This window comes from Dipodomys spectabilis, unplaced genomic scaffold (assembly GCF_019054845.1).
Source record: "Dipodomys spectabilis isolate Male_0828 unplaced genomic scaffold, ASM1905484v1 ptg000024l, whole genome shotgun sequence".
NCBI classification, from domain to species: domain Eukaryota; kingdom Metazoa; phylum Chordata; class Mammalia; order Rodentia; family Heteromyidae; genus Dipodomys; species Dipodomys spectabilis.
Window position 1 is genome coordinate 5401405 of NW_024870701.1, and position 20311 is coordinate 5421715.

At 42.3% G+C, this 20311-nt stretch overlaps 1 protein-coding gene across 1 annotated transcript in view; it reads right to left on the reverse strand.

Annotated features, from left to right (window-relative positions):
- Npc1 (NPC intracellular cholesterol transporter 1) overlaps nucleotides 1–20311 on the reverse strand; it is a 57414-nt gene that overhangs the window by 1243 nt on the left and 35860 nt on the right. Inside the window, exons 11-24 of the mRNA XM_042675026.1 lie at nucleotides 18084–18186; nucleotides 13490–13679; nucleotides 11858–12040; nucleotides 10853–10967; nucleotides 8713–8840; nucleotides 8468–8608; nucleotides 6800–6889; nucleotides 6252–6442; nucleotides 5808–5923; nucleotides 5275–5404; nucleotides 3372–3572; nucleotides 2270–2501; nucleotides 1322–1435; nucleotides 215–377 (exon numbers count right to left, since the gene is read on the reverse strand). Coding sequence (XP_042530960.1) covers nucleotides 215–377; nucleotides 1322–1435; nucleotides 2270–2501; nucleotides 3372–3572; nucleotides 5275–5404; nucleotides 5808–5923; nucleotides 6252–6442; nucleotides 6800–6889; nucleotides 8468–8608; nucleotides 8713–8840; nucleotides 10853–10967; nucleotides 11858–12040; nucleotides 13490–13679; nucleotides 18084–18186 — 2097 coding nt within the window. The remainder of the gene's footprint in view (nucleotides 1–214; nucleotides 378–1321; nucleotides 1436–2269; nucleotides 2502–3371; nucleotides 3573–5274; nucleotides 5405–5807; nucleotides 5924–6251; nucleotides 6443–6799; nucleotides 6890–8467; nucleotides 8609–8712; nucleotides 8841–10852; nucleotides 10968–11857; nucleotides 12041–13489; nucleotides 13680–18083; nucleotides 18187–20311) is intronic.

The window sequence follows — 20311 nt, forward strand, 5'->3', positions numbered from 1 at the left end:
TTTTTGCCCAGGATGGCTTTGAACTATGATAACTGGATCTCAGCTTCCTGAGTAGCTAGGTGTAAGACACTGGCACCTGGCTGTTACCCTCTTAAAGACAATTGTTAGTGGTATTTATGAAATGACAATTAGTACAAGTACTTAAAAAATGTTCTAAGACTTTTTCTTTTAGTGATATGTATCCTCCTGTGCCACCTGTTAAAAAATAACTCACCTATATAACTGAGTAAGACGGGGAGAAAAATGAGTCCATGCGCAGCTCCCAGTAAGACCATAGCCAAATACATCCTGAAGTAAAATATCTGGAAAATTTGAGATTTGGCAAAGGCTAGCACCACAATCCCTCCAAATTTTGTAAGTGTGATTCCACTGAATACCTAAAAGAAGAGATAAATTATTAGCATCATTAACATCTCCATATACAATGACATCTTTTTTTATTCTTTTGGTCAATTGTGGGGCTTGAACTCTGGGCTTGGGCACTGTCCCTCAGCTCTTCAGCTCAAGGCGAGCGCTCTACCGCTTGAGCCACAGTGCCACTTCCAGTTTTCTAGTGATTTATTGGAGATAAGAGTCTCATGGACTTTCCTGCCCTGGCTGGCTTTGAAGCTCGATCCTCAGATCTCAGCCTTCTGAGGAGCTAGGATTACAGGTGTGAGCCACTGGCCCCTGGCTCAACGACATCTTCATATTCAAGATCCACATGGTATAGGACAGCTTTCCCAGTTACTGAGAGTAGCACTGTGTTCCACCTACATTGTACCTGCTGCTCTATGAGTCTGGAGGAAAAGTTTTAAGAAGGTATTTTAAGGGCAAAAGGTGTGTATTTCTCATACATACTGTCTTCTGTTTTTAAACTAAAGTTTTAAGGTTTTTTTTTTTATGTTGAGATAAGGTTATATAGTCCAGGCAGGCTTCAAACTTGTGATTCTCCTGTGTTTGGATTTTGGGTGTTGTCCACCCATAATGTTCAACTGTGGTCATTACACTTTTAATGGTGGTGGTGGTGTTTTTTTTTAAGTGTCGCAGTAACTTCTGGTCTATATTCCAGGATACAGAATTGGACTAAGAACCCCAGACAGACATCAAGTACAGTTTGTCACTGGGTCCTGGAGCATAGTGGCTTCATTGCATGCCAGTTCAGTTCTAAAGAATTTGTGGGCTATACAGGAGATAGCCATCTTGTGGAATTTGTGATCCTTGGGAGCTGCAGCCTAAGTAGAATCCAAATTCTGGCCCACTGAACTTAATTTCTTCTGAGAGTCATTGGGCCACCCAGCATGCTGCCCCGCCTGCCCACACTCCTAAGAAGGACACTCACAGAGCTCCCCATGTGAGCCAGTGCCTCTTCAGCACGGTCCACGCGGCTTCCTTTCTTGCTCACTGTAAATGCTCTTGTTATGTGGCTGCAGAACTCCACGGAAATGCCACAGCTCTGGAATAAAGTGCTTTCATAAGTTACAATGATCTTTCCAGTTGGAGATCCAAAGCAGCCATTCCTTGCCCAAGAGAGAAGCGTTACCAGGCACCTGGTGCTACAGGAGCCTTAAATAGCCCCTTTCACAATACAACTCCCACTACCCTGTCACACACCCAAGTTGTAGCAGGAACATTCTAGATCCTAAGGAGAGTTTGCCTCCCCCCCTCCCCAAACCAGCGCACGTATCAATCTAAGACTTCCCCATCTGAAAGCACAGATGCAGGTTTCACCTTCCACTAGCAACCACCCATAATCTTCAATACTTCCTGGCAATGGTAGAGAAGGCTCCACGGGGAAGGGCAACTTTATAAGCAAATAGTGGACACCCTGCTGTCACTGCAAGCCTTTCCAGTACCTTCAGAATAAAGGCAGAGGACTGGAGCTAATCTTACCACATTTCCATTAGTATAGGCACGGGACACACTAGTTACTATGGCTGCAAGCAAAAGGTTTAGAAGAACTAAACAAATTCATTTTTTTTAGTTTGAGACAGGAGGCTTAAAAGTTTGAGGCCAGTGTACACAACCCAGGGTGCCAGGAAACTTGAGCTCCTCCGATCTCAGCCTCCTGAGTGCTGAGATGACAGGGGTTGAGTAACTGCTTCTACCTCCAGACGATGCCTCCCTTGATGCACCCCGTGCCCTGCCCTGCAGTGCTCATTTCACTCACTGGGGCACTGAGTTAAGAGGCAGCCCAAGAGCAAGAGGGTTCCTTCAGAGCTTATGTGGAATCAATCCACACGGGTGACACAGGAGTTCAGGACAAACTAAAGAGTAGGCTAGGACTCACCATCACCAAATTGACCAAGGAAACTGCATTCAGGCTGATGTCCCACAGCCACATAATGCCAAACATGTTGACCAGGATCATGGCGATGGTGACGCACATGATGACTGCAGACCACAGGTCACAGCCCAGAATCACCATGGTCACCAGAAATATGGATCCCAGGGACATGCTGAGGTTGAAGATGGCGTCATCAATAATGGTCAGGTACTGTTCGTAGAAGACGTAAAACACACTGGGGAGGAAGAGGAGTACGGTTACAGCTTGCACTGGCTCCTGGGAGCTCGCCTAGTCCCCTGCCACACCTGCAAATCTGTGTGACCACACCACTCAAGACTGAGCACCCCTTCCTGGCTTTACAATTCAGGGAGATTTCTGCTGGGCCCCAACCACTGAAGGAGTGCCTGGTAAGAATCCAAAGTGTGCATTTTATAAATTGCCATAAAATTGTATATAAAATTGCTATATTCCTATAGGACATTTACAATGAACTTTCCACAGTATTTTCTGGAAACAGAAAATCTCGATCTATTCAGAGAACTATCCCAGGCCATTTTTCTCCCTCAAAAAAAAAAAAAAAAAAAAAAAAACCAACAAAACAAAAAAATAGGTCTTTATTCTTTAGGCAAGATCACAGCGGTTGGATTAGGAAAACACTTGTTTCCTTTATCTTTCTCTATTTTTCAAATTTCATACATAATCATCTTCTTGGCAGGGCAAAACAAAAAAAACCCCAACAACCTTAATAAAAAGTCTGCCTATTCTAGGTCATGAGAAGACAGGGATTCCATCAGCTGAGGGCCGATAGAACAGGCCTGCTCTTCAAACCCTGGCCTGCACGATTTTACAATGAGACTCTCAGGTGTGACACAGCACAAATCCAGTTGTTTGCACCTCTCAGACCATGGTAGAGACTCCAATTCTTACACTGCCTATCCAGCATGTGTTCAATGTATTTATATTGTCTCTGGGGCTCAGGATGGCACAGGTGTCCAAAGCAAAGCTGAAGGCTAGTATCCTACCAGGACAAATCCTCTCCCCCCTGCCCCCACCAGGGTTAGACCCTCTTCCCAGGAAACGCTTGTTTATAAAATCCCCACGTTACCTGTATGGGAACACACGGTAATTACTACCCTTCATGCCCATGGTTTTGGTGATGTTACTGGCTACAAGTTGAGCCTTTTTCATGGCATCAATAAAGTCCGCAGAGGTCTGAAGCACGGTGTGGTAGGTCATGAAGTACGTGGCTCCTACACTGGTGTCATTGCCAAGGATGTTAACTGCTGAGCTGTAAGCAGCATGTCCCCTGAGAAAGAGCCGTGGGTATCAGGAAGGTCATGACTTCTAAAACATGGGCTTCATCTGAGTACTCCCAGCACAGTGAAGCCACCTGACCTAGCTCAGGCCAGAGGAAGGACACTTCCTGGTCAGGGAATGTAGAAGACTCAATTATTTCCACCCAGACGGACTTTTCTTTGCTGGTGTGGTTTTCTGGATCACAGTGGCTATTGTTTCTCTATCTGGTTCCACTCATAATCAAACATGTTCTGATATGGGTTTACTCAGTGCTATTATATATGATAGGGGGAAGGGAAGGGCCTGGACTCACAGCCATGCCGAGGAACAACTGCATGAGCCTGGCAGAGCTCCTCACCTGGGCTTAGGCTACCACGTCTAGGAATGGCATACCACCACATGCCCATGGGCTGGGTGGTGCACACTGCAGTAAGGTCAGCGGGCACATGACACTGCACACTGAATCCCTCCCAAAGCGGTGGCTACTGCCATCATTACAACTGAATTTACTTCAGTTTGATGTATGGAATCCAGAGTACAAGTGCTATAAGCGAAATAAATAGCAAGATCCATTTCTACTTTTAGGACACTTCTTTAAGATTTTTTTTTTGGGGGGGGGGGAGCTTGAACTCAGGGCCTGGGTGCTGTGCCTGAGCTCTTTTGCTCGAGGCTAGCGCTCTATCACTTTGGGCCACAGCTCCACTTTTTTTTTTTTTCCTTTTCTCTTTTATTTTTGTTAATGTCAGTCATGGGTCTTGAACTCTGGGCCTGGGCTCTGTCCCTGAGCTCTTCAGCTCAAGGCTAGCGCTCTACCACTTGAGCCACAGAGTCACTTCTGGCTTTTTTGCTTATGTGGTGCTGAAGAATCAAACCCAGGGCCTCATGCATGCAAGGTAAGCACTCTACCACTGAGCCACCTTCCCAGCCCCATCCACTTCTGACTTTTGAGTAGTTAAGCCAAGATAAGAATCTCCTGGGGCCTTTTCTACCTGGGCTGGCTTTGAACTGTGATCCTCCGATCTCAGTCTCCTGAGTAGCTAGGATTACAGATGTGAGGATTACATGGCTAGCTAGGACACTTCTTCAAGACTTTGCATATGTTGTCTCATAGCGCTCTGGAACATAGGGCTCTAGGAAAACATTTATTTTTACAGAAACCAAGTTTACTGAATATACATTGTATGACCATCTATCAATAACAGCTCCCAAATCAACCTCTAGGCTTCTAGCCATCTTTACTATTTCTGGGCCAGATGTCTGGGACAATGGCCAGCTGGCTGGATAGTGGAATGAAAGTGTGTACCCTCACATATGGCCAGGCTGGCAAGGAGCATGCTAGGGTTAACAGTCTTAATCCTTAACCTGTGATGACATTAGCAAAGCAAAGATGTGGCTCTTTATATCCACTGGCACAATGAGACAGATTGGCTTTTTTTTTTAATACTTTGGAATTCCAGCACATCTATCCTCTTTGTCTCCACTCCTCACATAAAATGCACAGGAATTTGTCCCATTCAATATCCTGGGAGGAGGAGACAGCAGCATTAAGAAACCAGTGCCCAGGTTAGGGTGAAATCTGCTGAAAACTAAGAGGAATTTTCCTCTTATTTCACAGGATTGAAACAGTAGCAAAGGGCCCCTTTCCTGTCAACTCTCAATCCAATTCTTTGGCTGAAGTAGATGCTTATCCAGCACAGATCAATGGCACTTACCCTTTGCCACACTTGGGGTTAGGGTTGTCAGAAAGGAACATGGGCAGGAATTTCATGAAGTCTCCACCCTGCGGCCTCTGTTTGCCCTCTGGAGTCAGAGGCCGGCAGCGGATGCATTCAGGGTCAGCCACTGGCAGAAACAAAGTTGGGAGCAAACTGTTAGAAGAACAGGCCTCCAGATTTAAAACAAAACTTTTAAAAGAATGAAGGAAAGTATTTCCTGAATCTTTTCCTTAGTCCAAAAGCTTCAGCCATATGTGACTTTTGTACTTCAGTAGATTTAATAATTAGTTTCATCTTGGACTGAGGGCATGGCTTAGTGGTAGAGCATCTGCCTGGCAAATCTAAGACCCAAGGTAAAACCCCACTATTAGCAAAACAGTGAATGACTGAGGAAAGGGATAATGACAAAGGAAATAAGAGTCAGCATTGGCATATAAACAGGCAACATGAGAAAGACTGGTAAATGATATTAAAATCTAAAAAAGAAAAAAAAAAGGAAAGGAAATGTCTGCAAGAGGAGGAGAAAGTACCAGAAGCATTGCAGAACTGGTCAGTGCTATTGTAGACTCTACAGCAGGAAGACTGTGGCTTCACCCAGTCAAAATAATCATCAATCCAGGATGAAGGAGCAAAGCCAATCCGGGTGCTAGAGAAAAGGAGAGAGAAAATTACTAACTTGCCCCAATTTCTGTACTTTTCCCTTTTCTATACTTTATACTTCTATCAGTCAATATAAAAACTACTAGCATTCATTAAAAACAAGAATGTAAACGTTCAAAGTACTAAGTGGTAAAGGAATTCTTTGAAAGGGTTTGCTCAGCTAAAGCTCAAGTTAACATGCTTTTTACTAAAACCAACTTTTAAAAACAAAATCTGTTTTCAGTAAGAAACTTCAGGCCCAAATTAATTAGAGCCAAGAGCCCCTTCCAGCTGCTTCAGTGAAGTACAAGAGGACCAGGTGGCCAGGTACTGACTAGTTGTCCAGCTGCGCCGCGTTAAATATCTGCTGCACCAGGGAGTCGTTGTCGCAGCCCATGCCTCCGCACACCATGTTCTGCCCCTCCTGGGAAGTGTAATCATGACCCTCTTCTAAGACAAAGTACACAGGTGGACCCGAGTGCAGGTACTGCTTGAGGGATCTGAAATAATCCGTGACGTAGGAGTCCTGAAAGACCAATAAGGAGAGATACAAGTATGAATGTTGTAATGGTACTAAGCAAGCTGGTGACTGCTAAGAATAAAGGCACCAGGAAGCCAAGATTTGTGAATGTTTTTCCCTCAGTCCCAAGATGCTCCTCCTGCTACCCCAATCAGAGCAGCACCACCATAAGGCAGTCTCGGAGCCCAGCTAAACACCTTCTACAGCTATGCTCCGAAGGGCAGTATGAGGGTTCATAAGGCCAGAGTGACCCACACCGCATAGCTTTGTGGTTGCTGCCATTTCCTTGAACCTGTTTGTGTTTAGAAATGGGCATTAGCACCCACACACATGCTACACAGAGTAAAAAAGAACGCCTCTTACATTTGGCATTGAAAGAGACTGATCCAATCCAATTTCGACCTTATTCAGGACCGCAATACTGAATGACAGAACACCCACAAATACAGCTATCTGTAAGGGGAGGGGGGAGGGGGAAGAAAGACAGTGATTGCTTAGAATAATAACGAGTTTAAAAACAGTTTAAAACAAGGTATTGCTCAAGTCGTAGTCAAACTCCAGTACCACCCAAACCAACCAGAAATATAATCTTACATACACACATAAAACAGGACTCCCACCATGCTCCTTTGCTGGCGATTGAACTTAGGGCCTTGAAAATACTAAGCAAATACTCTACCACTGAGTTATACCTCTCGTCCTCAAATCAGATTTTTCCAAAATGAAAAAGCAAGTTTAAATGACATGCTATGCCAACAGGAAGTTTAGGGTAGTGGTATTAAATGAGTCACTTACTCTCTCTCAGCTTAGAAACTATATTCTTTTAGTAGAAAAATGAGAAATGCTCTCTGTTGGCCACATGTATATAAACTATGAAATGCTCCTGTGTGGTGCTGGGGACTAGATGTGCAGGTGCTACAGGAGACCTGGGTGGTCATGGGACAGGTGTGCATCTTGCATGCAGTGAAAGCGAAGGAACCCAGACAGGTGATAAAAAAAAAAATCAGGGGCTGGGAAGGTGGCTCAGTGGTAGAGCGCTTGCCTTGCATGCCTGAGGCCCTGGGTTCAATTCCCCAGCACCACATAAGCAAAAAGAAAAAAGCCGGAAGTGGCGCTGTGGCTCAAGTAGTAGAGCGCTAGCCTTGAGCTGAAGAGCTGAGGGACAGCACCCAGGCCCAGAGTTTAGGCCCCATGACTGGCAAAAAAAAAAAGAAAAAAAAAACACCACAAAAGCTATTGCTTATAGCTAGGATATGGAAACAACCTAGATGCCCCACCACAGATGAATGGATCCAAAAATTGTGGTATCTATACACAATGGAATATTATGCAGCCATTAGAAATGACAAAATAATGGCATTTGCAGGGAAATGGATGGAGCTAGAAGGAATCATGTTGAGCGAGGTAAGCCAAGAACGAAGAGACAAACGGTACATGGTCTCCCTGATAAGTGGATGCTAAATCCAAAAGGTTAGGTGATATGACAAAACTAACAGGACTTAAGAAACAAAGAACTCCCGCTCATCTGGTTGAACCACTACTAAATATCCCCATGCTGCTGATCACAAACATGGTATATAACATGTGAACACTGTTATATATTACAGACTGTGGTAGACAATTTGCTCCAGGGAAGTTAGAATGAACTTGTGACTTTGAAATTATGTAATCATTTAATCACAATCAAAAAAAAAAGAACCTCGGGGAAGGGAGGGAGGGAGGGGATGGTAGGGGGAAAACAATGGAGGGGGTAACAATGTTCAAGAGGAAGTGTACTCATTACCTCACTCATGTAACTGTAACCCTCTGTATAGTAGCTTTACAATAAAATAAAATTAAAAAAAAAAAAAAAAAGCTATTGCTTATAATGACATAAAATCTCGCTTGGGAAAGGCTTTGTGCAGACTTGCTTTTGCATTTGTGCATACATACTAACGCGGTCAGATGCTTCCATCCCAGGCTATGTGGTTTCACCAAAGACATGTGACACGTTTTGGGGAGAAGAGAGAGAAACCACAGGAAAGCTCATACCACAATGGGACGCATCCAGTCCTTCAGCAGAAACGGAGAATAGGAGTTTTTGAAGAAACGAAACAGGAAGCTGTCAGAGGCCTGGATGCTTCTTCCATCTGCAGCGCCTCTGACACAGCAGAGGATGTCCAGCTGGTTTTTCTGAGGGGACGAAGAGGAAAATAGGTCACAGAATAATCCTCCGGGTTTCTTATTCTAGACTGTATGCTCAAAGTAAGTAGCTTAGGATCCTGATAATAACTCACCTCTTGCCGCTTAATGTCTAACCCCAAGAGGCTCACAAAACAGGTTATCTGAAGAAGGAAGTCAATTAAGATTGCCATTCCCGCAAACAGAGAGAAAGTATGAACAGCTGGCATTGTGGACAGTGCGCCTACAGGGAGAGAAAGCTGTGTTATGCCACTTGCAGAGTTGAGGACTCTGTAGTCACGTGAGTCCTATCTTCAAGTGAACACATAGATTCAAGGAGGCTCCAGCCAGCACAGGCTCAAGGCAGGAGTGCCACATCAGCATGACTGTCACCTCAGAATAGGGAGAAGAGAAGATCCTATGAGCTAAGCCTTTTTTTTGAAAATAAAATCAGAACTAGAGCACTTGGGTAGTAGCTTTCTAGGCCCTAGCCCATCCTACTTAACCAAGACAGGGGAATTCAACTCTCATTCTACTGAATTTAACAAGGTCTCTGGTAAAGTTGTATAGATTTCAGCTTTGATCATCACAGCTGGGTGCTGGTGGCTCACGCCTATAATCCTACCTACTCAGAAGGCTGAGACCTGAGGACTGCGATCCAAAACCAGGGAAGTCAGCTGAGGCTGTCTTCAATGAACTACCAAAAAGCTGAAAGTGGAGCTATGGCTTGAGTGGTACAGCGCTAGCCTTGAACAAAGCAACTCTGGGACAGTGTTCAGGCCCTGAGTTCAAGCCCCAAGACCAGTGCCAATGCCCGTGCCAGCACACCCCTCCTACCCCCAAGGACTTGATCATAAATATAGGCCTTTTTTATTTTTTGCCGGTCCTGGGGCTTGAACTCAGGGCCTGGGTTCTGTCCCTGAGTCTCTCTGTGTTCAAGGCTAGCACGCTACCACTTGAACCACAGTGCCACTTCCGGCTTTTTCTGTTTATGTAATACTGAGGAACGGAACTCAGGGCTTCATACATGTTAGGCTATCACTCTACCACTAAGCTACATTCCCAGCCCTAGGCCATTTTTTATTGTACCTAGTATGCTCCATTTTTAGAGGGACCGTATTTTCTATCTGCTGATTTATTAGTAATATACATCTCTCAATTTAGTTATTGTTGGAGGTAATGTACAATCAAAGCATGGTATTCCAAATCAAATGTGCAGGACTGCACTCAGAAACTGCAAACTACAAGATCACATGCACCCTGCCTGGCCCACACCATACTGATCCATTTTTGGACGAAAAGTATTTTCTAATAGGTTGCTGGCACTTATCAGTGAAATAGCATTTACAAAAGATACCTAAATTCACAGCTTTGGGAAGAAGAATCAAGACTCTGCAACCCTGGGCTGGTCATTCGTCACTGCCAGGCACCCTGTCCCAGTTGGTTTGCCAAGGGCACACCAACCTTGAGGCACAGCCTCGGCTATTACTGCTGCTCTTGCACTGATTTTCTCATAAGACAACATAAAGAATTTTTGTTTCACTGCCCGTGTCTATCAAAAGGAACAATAAGGCCCAGTTTTTGCAAGCACACTGCTTTGTGGAATTGAAGAGCCACACGGTGCTGGTGCATCTGTGTTGAAAGACCACCACCTGTGTTGAAAGACCACCACCTGAACAATCCTCCAGTGGCTGGCATAAGGTGATGTGGTAGCCTGCAGGCTCTGCAGCTGTGGCATGTGCCTTCTCTGGCTGGTGGTATTCTAATTCAGTCTCCTTTGCAGAGGTGCCAAGTGCCTCTAAGAGATGTGGCAAGCCGGCCCCTGAATTTGTGACCTTGGTGATGTCTTCTTGAAATTTTGTTCCCATTCATTCTGACTCCTTGTATTGAGGTAAGGTCCAAGAATATCAGCTCACTAATGAGGCTATTCCAAGACTGTGCAAAGCAGAGGAAGCCTGTGTGAAAACAAAGGCACAAGCTTCTGCCTGCTACTCTGTGTCATGTTGAAGACAATCTGGTCATGCTCTGAGCTGTAACCTCAGCACTGTCCTAACCTAATACTGACAAAGGAGACACTTGTAAAATCACATGCATGCCTCTGCCACCAATTTTTCTTGTGGTCCACTCAGTGACATTTTTTCAAAGGAATAGTTTCCAAAAGGAAGCAACACAGAGGAGTATATTCAGAAGCCCAATCAGTGCCTTTTCCCCAGGCTCAGCAAACCATAGGACTGGTACAATTTAAAGCCTAATTACCAAGGAAGAATGCCGATGTCTCGCACAAGGAAGATAGGAACATAGTAGGAGCCACTTCTCCCAGGACTCTGCCCAGCTGCTGATCCAAGGTTTCCCCTTGAAGACGTTCATCTCTCTTAAAGAAAAAGAAATCAAATATACAACATTAGAATTGCTCAGTCAGCAATGATGTCACCTCTTTGCTACCTTGTACTAACTAAAAATGATTTGTAGATAATTAGCACTATCCCAAACCATATAAACTTTTATGGGTGAGTCTAAAGTTCTTAGATTAATTGATTCAGAGTACCTTTTCTTTATTGTGAAAAAAACTGTACAGAGGGGTTGCAATTACATGGGCAAGATAATGAGTACATTTCTTATCAAGCATTGTAGCCTCCTCCTTTGTTTGATTCAGAGTACTTTTGAACTAACGGCTCAGCCACCAGGTGGGAAAAGTGAGAAAGACTGAATCATGTCATTAGACAATATGGTGCACAGACTGCCAGCAGCTGGACCACTAGATCACTCTTGTCTTAGCAACATTGAGATACTTCTCAGTGGTGTGAGTACTGGGGCTTGAATTTGGCCTTGTGCTTGGATTTTTCACTTATAGTTACATGCTACCACTAGAGTCAAACTTCCAGGTCCAAGATCAGGACACTTTCTACCTCGGCCACATCACATTCCTGCCTGGGCCTGCTTCAAGCCACAATCCTCAGATCTCAGCTTCCTGAGTGCTAGGATTACAGGAGTGAGCCACTCCTACATAATACACTGGGAGTCATTTTAATAACATTTCATCCAAATATGTTGACCTCCTATTGCACGCATGTGAGAAGATACTACTTAAAGCCAAATTCTCACTTTCTATATATTCCATCACCAAAATGTGCAGAAGAAAACAGACTCCAGTGCTGGGAAAGGACAGAAAGGATCTACACTGCCCTCACAGAGGCAGAAACGAACAGCCAGTGATAGAGCCCCGTTTCCGGACAGAGCTGAGCTCCAGCAGGTGACACGTACCTGGTAAGTCTGCACAAGAATGAAGATGTTGTCCACTCCCACTGCTAACACCAGAAACGGGATGACTTCAATTACAATGAGGGTCAGCGGGGTCCCAATGTAACTGAAGATGCCCAATGAGCAGGCCACTGAGCTCAGCACAATCAGGATCCCTGCGATGCCTAGGGAGATCTTAGAGTCCACCTGACAGACAAGGACAGGAGCCATCAGAGGACTTTCGGCTGCGTTTGTTATTAATAGGCCCTCATGGTTACTTTGCACCTATCGCAACCAACCTGGAGTTTAAAGTATTATGCTCAGTTTGAGAATTTTTTTTTTTTTTTGCTGGTCCTGGAGCTTGAACTCAGGGCATGGGCACTGTCCCTGAGCTTCCCTGTGCTCAAGGTTAGTGCTCTACTACTTGAGCCACAGCACCACTTCTGGCTTTTTCTGCTTATGTGATACTGAGGAATCGAACCCAAGGTTTCATGTGTGTTAGGCAAGCGCTTTACCACTAAGCCACATTTCCAGCCAAGAAAAAAAGTTTTGAAGTCTAGGTCTTCCTTAAGAAAATATTTCATGAGCTCACATTCTTAAGTGATAGACAACTTACCAGAACAAAAAACAAAAACCCTACATTAAGTGAAACATACCTTAGGTATAAGATGAACCAAAACATTGGAACTGAAGAACACAATTTAGAAAACAGAAATGTTTCATACAATTAACAGTTTGCAACAAAAGGAACAATAATTCTAAGACAGTTTTGACATAAGGAATTAATAAGTAGAGGCAAAAGATGATGTCACACTCACTGTTCATTGCCATCCTTCTTTTTTTTTTGTTGGTCATGGGGCTTGAACTTGGGGCCTGGGTGCTATCCATGAGCTGTTTTTGCTCAAGGCTAGTGCTCTACCACTTTGAGCCACAGCACCACTTCCAGTTTTCTGATGGTTAACAGGAGATAAATCTAATAGACTTTCCTGCCCAGACTGGTTTTGACCCATGATTCTCAGATCTCAGCCTCCTGAGTAGCTAGGATTACAGGTGTGAGCCCCCAGTGCTTGGCTCTTTCTTTTTTGACAGTACTAGACTTGAGCCATACCCTTCTTGCTTTTTTTTGCTTTGTTTTAATTGTCGGTAATGGGGCTTGAACTCTGGGCCTGAGTGCTGTCCTTGAGTTCTTCAGCTCTAGGCAGTTGCTCTACCACTTGAGCCACAGTGCCACTTCTGGTTTTCTGGTGGCTAACTGGAGATAAGAATTTCATGGACTATCCTGCCCAGGCTGGCTCTGAAGCATAGTCCTCAGATCTCAGCCTCCTGAGTAGCTAGGATTACAGGCATGAGTCAATAGTGCCTGGCTATTTATTTTTGCTTTATTTATTTTTCAGATAGGGTTTCATACTTTTTGCCTACTCTGGCCTTGGACTAGGATCCTCCTACTTATACCTCCCATGTAGGTGGGATTATAGTTGGGTACTACTACTCCCAGCTTGTTTGTTAAGATAGGGTCTGGCTGTTTTGAGCTGGCTTCAAACCATAATCCTGATTTTTTGTCTTCTAAATAGTTGGGATTGCACACTCTTTTCATTATCAATTACCCCTACAAACACACACACACACACACACACACACACACACACACACACTTACCAGGAGCCTGCTACAGCTTTTGATGTGCCCCAAGGCAAGAGAGATGTACAGAAACATGATAGCATAGCTAATTGCAATAGTGAAGACATCACTGTTACTTTCACGATTCAGTTCATCTTCAATACTTCGTTCAGTAGTAAAAGAAATGGTGAGATTTGGATTCGAGTAGTTTTTCACAAAGTTAATAAGTCTAAAGAGCAAGCAAAAATGTGTATTTTTAGTTTTAGTTAAAACTACATGATGGACAAGTACAGACTTCTTCCCACCTTTATGACATGGAGGTTCACCTTTGTCCTATATGAGGGTTTTCTACACTGGAGCACAAAAGAAACTCTCACACTGTTATAGTCAGGCTGACTGTCGACATTATATTATTATTATTATTTATTGGTAGTGCTAGGGATCAAAGCCAGGGCTTTACCCAAGCAAGGTTAAGTGCCCTATGCCTGAGCTAAATGCCCAGTGCTCAAGTCTCTATCTTTGAAGGCATCTTTAGATGTTACAATAGACTCACCTCTCTTATACAAGTGTATGCTAAGAAATCATCAAAAAGGAAAATATTTTAAAATTACTTCATACCTTTTTAAAAAACATACCTAAAGTATGTTTTTTTAATAGAAACCCAGAAACTCAACAAATCAAAGAAAGGTTTGATAAATGGGATTGCATGAAACTCCAGAGCTTCTGCATGGCAAAGGACATAGCTAGCAAGATCAATAGAAAGCCCACAGACTGGGAGAAGATCTTCATTAGCTATACAACAGAAAAGGGCCTTGTATCTAAAATATACTTAGAACTCAAAAAATTGTCACCCAAAAGTAAATTCTCAAAGAAACAACCACGCCATTAATAAGTGGGCTAAAGATTTAAAGACTTCTCTGAAAAGGAAATAAGAATGGCCAATAGACACATGAAGAAATGCTCAACTTCTCTGGCAAATCAAACAACATTGAGATTCCACCTCACCCCAATTAGAATGGCTATAATCAAGAAATCTAATCACAACAGATGGTGGAGGGAATGTGGCCAAAAGAGAACCCTACTGCATTGTTGGTGGGAGTGTAAACTTGTTCAGCCACTCTGGAAAGCAGTATGGAGGTTCCTCAAAAGACTCCACATAGGGACTGAGAAGGTGGCTCAGTGGTAGAGTGCTTGCCTTGTATGCATGAGGCCCTGGGTTTGATTCTTCAGCACCACATAAGCAGAAAAAAGCCAGAAGTGGCACTGTGGCTCAAGTGGTAGAACGCTAGCCTTGATCTGAAGAGCTGAGGGACAGCACCCAGGCCCAGAGTTCAGGCCCCATGACCAACAAAAAACAAAACAAACAAACAAAAAACTACACATAGAGCTCCCTTATGACCTAGCAATCCCACTTCTGGGCATTTACCCAAAGGATCACAAACAAGGCCATACTAAAGCTACCAGCACAACTATGTTTATCGCAGCATTATTTACCATAGCTAAGATATAGAACTAACCCAAATACCCCTCAGTAGGTAAGTGGATCAAAAAAATGTGGTACATATATACGATGGAATTCTATGCTTCCATCAGAAAGACCACCACCACCCAGTTTGTTAGGAAATGGAAAGACTTGGAAAAAAATCATATTAAGTGAAGTTACCCAGTCCCAAAGAAATTTAGGTGCCATGGTTTCCCTTATTTGCAATAATTAGTATCCATATAGGACAATCTTATCAGATGAATTAAAAGGCTCAAAACCCATGTACAAATGACTATATAAATTGATGCTAAGTGAAATGAACCCCAAGATATGGACACAAGAGGTCTGTCTTTATTGTTACTGTTTTAAATGAACCATGTGATTTTATTTGTTGTTGTTGTTGTTTCCTTTGTATGTTCTTTCCTCTACGGCATATCCCCTGTTGTCACTGTACTTAATTTTGATACCCTGCATCTTGTAGATACATATGTCTAATCTGGAGAGAGGTAGGGGAATAACAAAACGCTTAAACAAGGACACAAGATGACCCACTGCAATGAAGATACCTACTGGACAGTATATTGAAAACAAACTGTATAACTTCAGGCAGTGAGGCGGGGGGAGGGGGATAGGAGTGTGGGAGCTGGGGGAGGGAAGTGATAATGGGAAAACAACAAGGAAGGGAAGGGGTAACAATGATCAACAAGTAATGTACTCACTGCCTTACTCATGTAACAGTAACTCCTCCGTACAACATCTTAACAATAAAAATGGAAAAAAAATAACAGTAATAAGATAATGCTAAAAAAAAAAAAATCTGTGTTTCAGAGGTCATCAAGAATACCACAAAAAGCCAGGGCACTGGTGCTCATGTGTGTAATTCTAACTACTAAGGAGGCTGAGATCCAGAGGATTGCAGTTCAAAGCCAGTTTAGGCAGAAAAGTCCAAACTCCATCTCCAAAATAATCAGCAAAAAGACAGGTTAGAGGTATGGTTGAAGTGGCAGTGCTGCAGTTGAGCAAGCAAACTGAGCCAACAACCCGAGTAAGCTCAAAGCTCTAAGTTCAAACCCCAGTACTAGCAAAAAATGCAAATAAATAGAATGCCACAAAAAAAAATCAAGCAAACAAACCAAAGCCACACAGAATGGGAGAAAATGGAAATAATTTACCTGATAAGACTTCTACTAGAATATATAATTTTATGGCTCAATTAAAAATAAAAATAACCCTCAAAATGAGCAAAGGATATGAACAGACATTTCTTGAAGGAAGATGAAAATAAGCACACAAAAATGTGCTTAAAATCTTTAATCATCAGGGAAATGAAAATCAAAAAAAATACAATGAAATACCACTTTGTACTCAGGAGGATGGCTAGAACTGAAAAATACAATAAAAAGTTATGTCAGATGTGGAGTCCAGCAATCCTTCCAAATTAAAGGTAGAGTTACCAGATGACCTAGCAACTAATTGTACTCTTAGGTATATAAGAAATAAAAACTTGCATCCATAGAAAAGACTGATGACAAACATTTATAGAAGCACTATGTATAACCGCAAAAAACCAGAAGCAAAGCAAATGTATATCCACTGATGAGTAGAGAAAAGGATGTGCTATAGTCATATTATATGGTCATAAAAAGGTATAAAGCACTAACACATTGTCACAGCATGGGTGAACATTGAAACATTATGCTAAGCAGAAGAAGCCAGAAATAAAAGTTCACAAATATGATTCTATTCACATAGAAGTCCTGAAGACAGGAAGTAAACTAGTGATTGGCGAAGGCTGTGTATAAAAGGGAGGCAGGTAAGAGCTAAAGAGAACAGTCATTCATTCTAAGATAATCAAAATATTCTACAACTGACTGTGGTGGTGGCCGAGCATGAATGTGACCCAAGAAGCTTGTACACTCATCAAGTATAGCTTTTTTCTATGTGTGTGTTGGGAATGGGAATCCAGGGGCTCATGCATGCCAAACAAATTCTCCACGATTGAACTTCAGCTCCAACCTGAGTTGTAGAACTTCAGTGAGTGTATTGCATGGTTTATGAGCTATTATCTCAATGAAACTTTTTAAAAAATAAGGGGTAGCTGGGTGCTGGTGGCTCACACCTGTAATCCTAGCTGTTCAGGAGGGCTAAGATCTGAGGATCAGTTTGAAGTCAACCTGGAAAAATTATGAATGTTTCAAAAAAGTTTGGTCATGAAGCTTGAACTCAGAGCCTGGGCACTGTCCCTGTGTGCTTTTGCTCAAGGTTAGTGTTCTACCACTTTGAGCCACCCACTTCTGATTTTTGAGTGGTTAATTGGAGATAAGAGTTTCATGGGGACTTTTCTGCCTGGGCTGTCTTTGAAACAATATCCTTAGATCTCAGCCTTTTATTCTTTTTTTTTTTTATTGTGAAAATACCATACAGAGGGGTTACAATACATGGGTAAGATAGTGAGTATATTTCTTATCAAGCATTGTTGCCTCTTCCTTTGTTTCCCCTTCCCATCCCTTCCCCTCTCCACTCCCCACTCCTCCCACACCACCACCACCACCACCCCCTTTTATGAACTCTTATTTCCTCCAATTAACCACCAAAAAGACAGAAGTGGAGCTGTGGCTCCAGTAGTAGAGCGCTAGCCTTGAGCAAAAAAGCTCAGGACGGTGCCCAGGCTCTGAATTCAAAGCCCCAATACTATTAAATACACAAAATAGTGAAGGGTAAATAGAAAAAAATTCTCATTCACCTAAGTTTCTCATTCTCCAGAGGTTAGAAATACAGAACATAGTTAGGTAAATATGCTGATTTTGCCTCTTAATAGGCTTTGAACTATTTATTCACCTTTCTCTAATGACCACACACTATTATACTTATCTTTTACTACTGTATATTCAGGGGTGTGACCAATTTTGCTGTCTTGATACAAAGCAAGGGTTATTTTGCATAGTTATACATTCTTGTGAAAAAAAAAAGTATGTTTAAACTTTGTATTGTTAAAAAGAAGACTTCTTAGCACCACTATACCAAGTGAAAAAAATTACATAACTTAGATCTAACACTGGTTTATTTAGAAGATAAAGTTCAAATGCTCACAGCAATATGTCCATTTTCCCACACACTAGGACAGTTTGTTTACCTCCATGCGATACTCACTCTTTTTCCCAGGCCTGGGCCTTCTGGAGCTTCTCTGTGTCATTATAGTAATTGTTGACAGGGAAGGTAATCACAAGTGCAGTGGCATTGTTGTAGTTTTGATCTAGAAAAGAAAAACGTGATGTCAGAAAGCAAAGTACAGGCATGCAGAAAATTAGATATGGAGGGAAAAAATGTGGATTTTTTGTTGTTGGTATTTTTTTTCTTTTGGGGGGGGTAAAGGTGGAAAGGTAGGAAGGGTGAATAAATAAAACAGTCATGCTATTAAGTCTACACTATGTGGAAAATGGACTATATAACTTGTGGGCAGGGATGGGAGGGGAAAACTGAGGGAAAGTGAAGGAAGGGATGATACATTTCAATATGTCCAAAACAGAAATGTACTCATTATCTGGCTTATGAAACGGTAACCTCTAACCTCCCCTGAATATTTTGTTATCTTAGAGATTATTCCATTTTAGTAGATAAGACTTTTTGATTAGTTTTCTTCAGTATAATATTTTCTAGTATAGTTTAACCAAGTCCCAATCAAACATTTTTTTTGGTATTTTTTTTCATAGCATTTTTTTTATTGTGAAAATATTGTACAGAGGGGTTACAATTACATGCACAAGATAATGAGTACATTTCTTATCAAGCATTGTAGCCTCCTCCTTTGTTTCCCCTTCCCATCCCATCCTCCCCTCACCCCCCCCCAAATCAAACATTTTTTGTGTGTGTAAAGAACATATCTGCAGACTCTCATAAAGTATAATCACTGCGTTTGTTTTTTTTTTTTGTGGTCGGTTGTGGGGCTTGAACTCTAGGCTTGGGCACTGTCCCTGCGCTCTTCAGCTCAAGGCGAGCACTCTACCGCTTGAGCCACAGTGGCACTTCCAGTTTTCTGGTAGCTTATTGGAGTCAAGAGTCTCATGGACTTTCCTGCCTGGGCTGTGATTCTCAGATCTCAGCCTCCTGAGTAGCTAGGATTACAGGCGTGAGCCACCAGTGCCTGGCTGGCCTTGTACTTTTTTTTTTCCCCCAAATTCTTTATTGTAAGTGATTACATAATTTCACAGTATTGTGGGATAGTGATGCTTAGTTAAAGTGACAAACACATTCTAACTTTCATGGGGCAAATTGTCTATCATGGTCTATAAAGCTTATGAGTTCTATGAGCTTTGACAATACAGTTATTCCTTCCACATCGGGTGATATGTACATTCCTTTCCTTTTGCAGAGTCAGCCTTGCACTCTTGATTATTTTTTTTTGCTCAAGGTTGGCATATCTACCACTTAAGCCATGCCTCTACTTAGAGCTTTTTGCTAATTAATTGGCGATAAGAGTCTCATGGATTTTCCTGCCTGGGTTGGCTTCCAAACTGGATCCTCAGATCTCAGCCTCCTGAATAGTGAGGGTTACAGGTGTGAGCCACTGGTGCCTGGCTACATTTCTGATTTTGATACATTCTCCCAAACAGCTTTCCAAAGAGGCTGTACTACTTTTTTTTTTTTGGCTGTACTACTTTTAATTCTTTTGTTCAAGAAAATATTTACTGAGACCTCTTTTGTACGAGATATTTTAAGTATTGTGGACACATTCGGGAGAGAGAAAAATCATTTCTTTTCTGGACTTTACATTCCAGTAATCAATTTACATTTCCACCAACTACATAGACTCTTCCATGCTTTCATCAACATGGGTTTTATTAACTGTTAGGCCTTTGCCAATTTCTTGTATAGAAAGATTAAATGAGATGATTTTCCCAACAGGAGTGAACAAGACATTAATTTCCTCTATAAAAATAAAAGACATTTCGGGAGAATGGCTTAGGGTTGAAGTTTTGGTTTAGTAGTAGAATGCTGGCCAAGCAAGCACTATTCCCTGAGTTCAAACCTCAGTACCACCAAAATAAAAGATTATAGTGCTTCTTTTGTTTACTTTCAACCACTTTTCTTTTGGATTGAGTTCCTTTAGTTCCCCCCATGGAGAATGATGTCCATAATAAACACCAATATTTCTATCTAGTTCCTTGCTTAAACAACACACCTATGTGTTTCTGCTTCACAAAGGAATTTCTAATTTTAGGGTAGTCAAATTCCTTAGGTTTTTTTTTTCTTTTTCTTTTAGTGGCTTGTCTGAGTTTTCTGTCTTGCTTAGAAATGCTTCCTCTATTTAAAAATAGATCTTAAAATCCCTTCTGTACTTTCTGCCAGTTTTTCTTTTTTAAGCTTCACTTTTTACATGC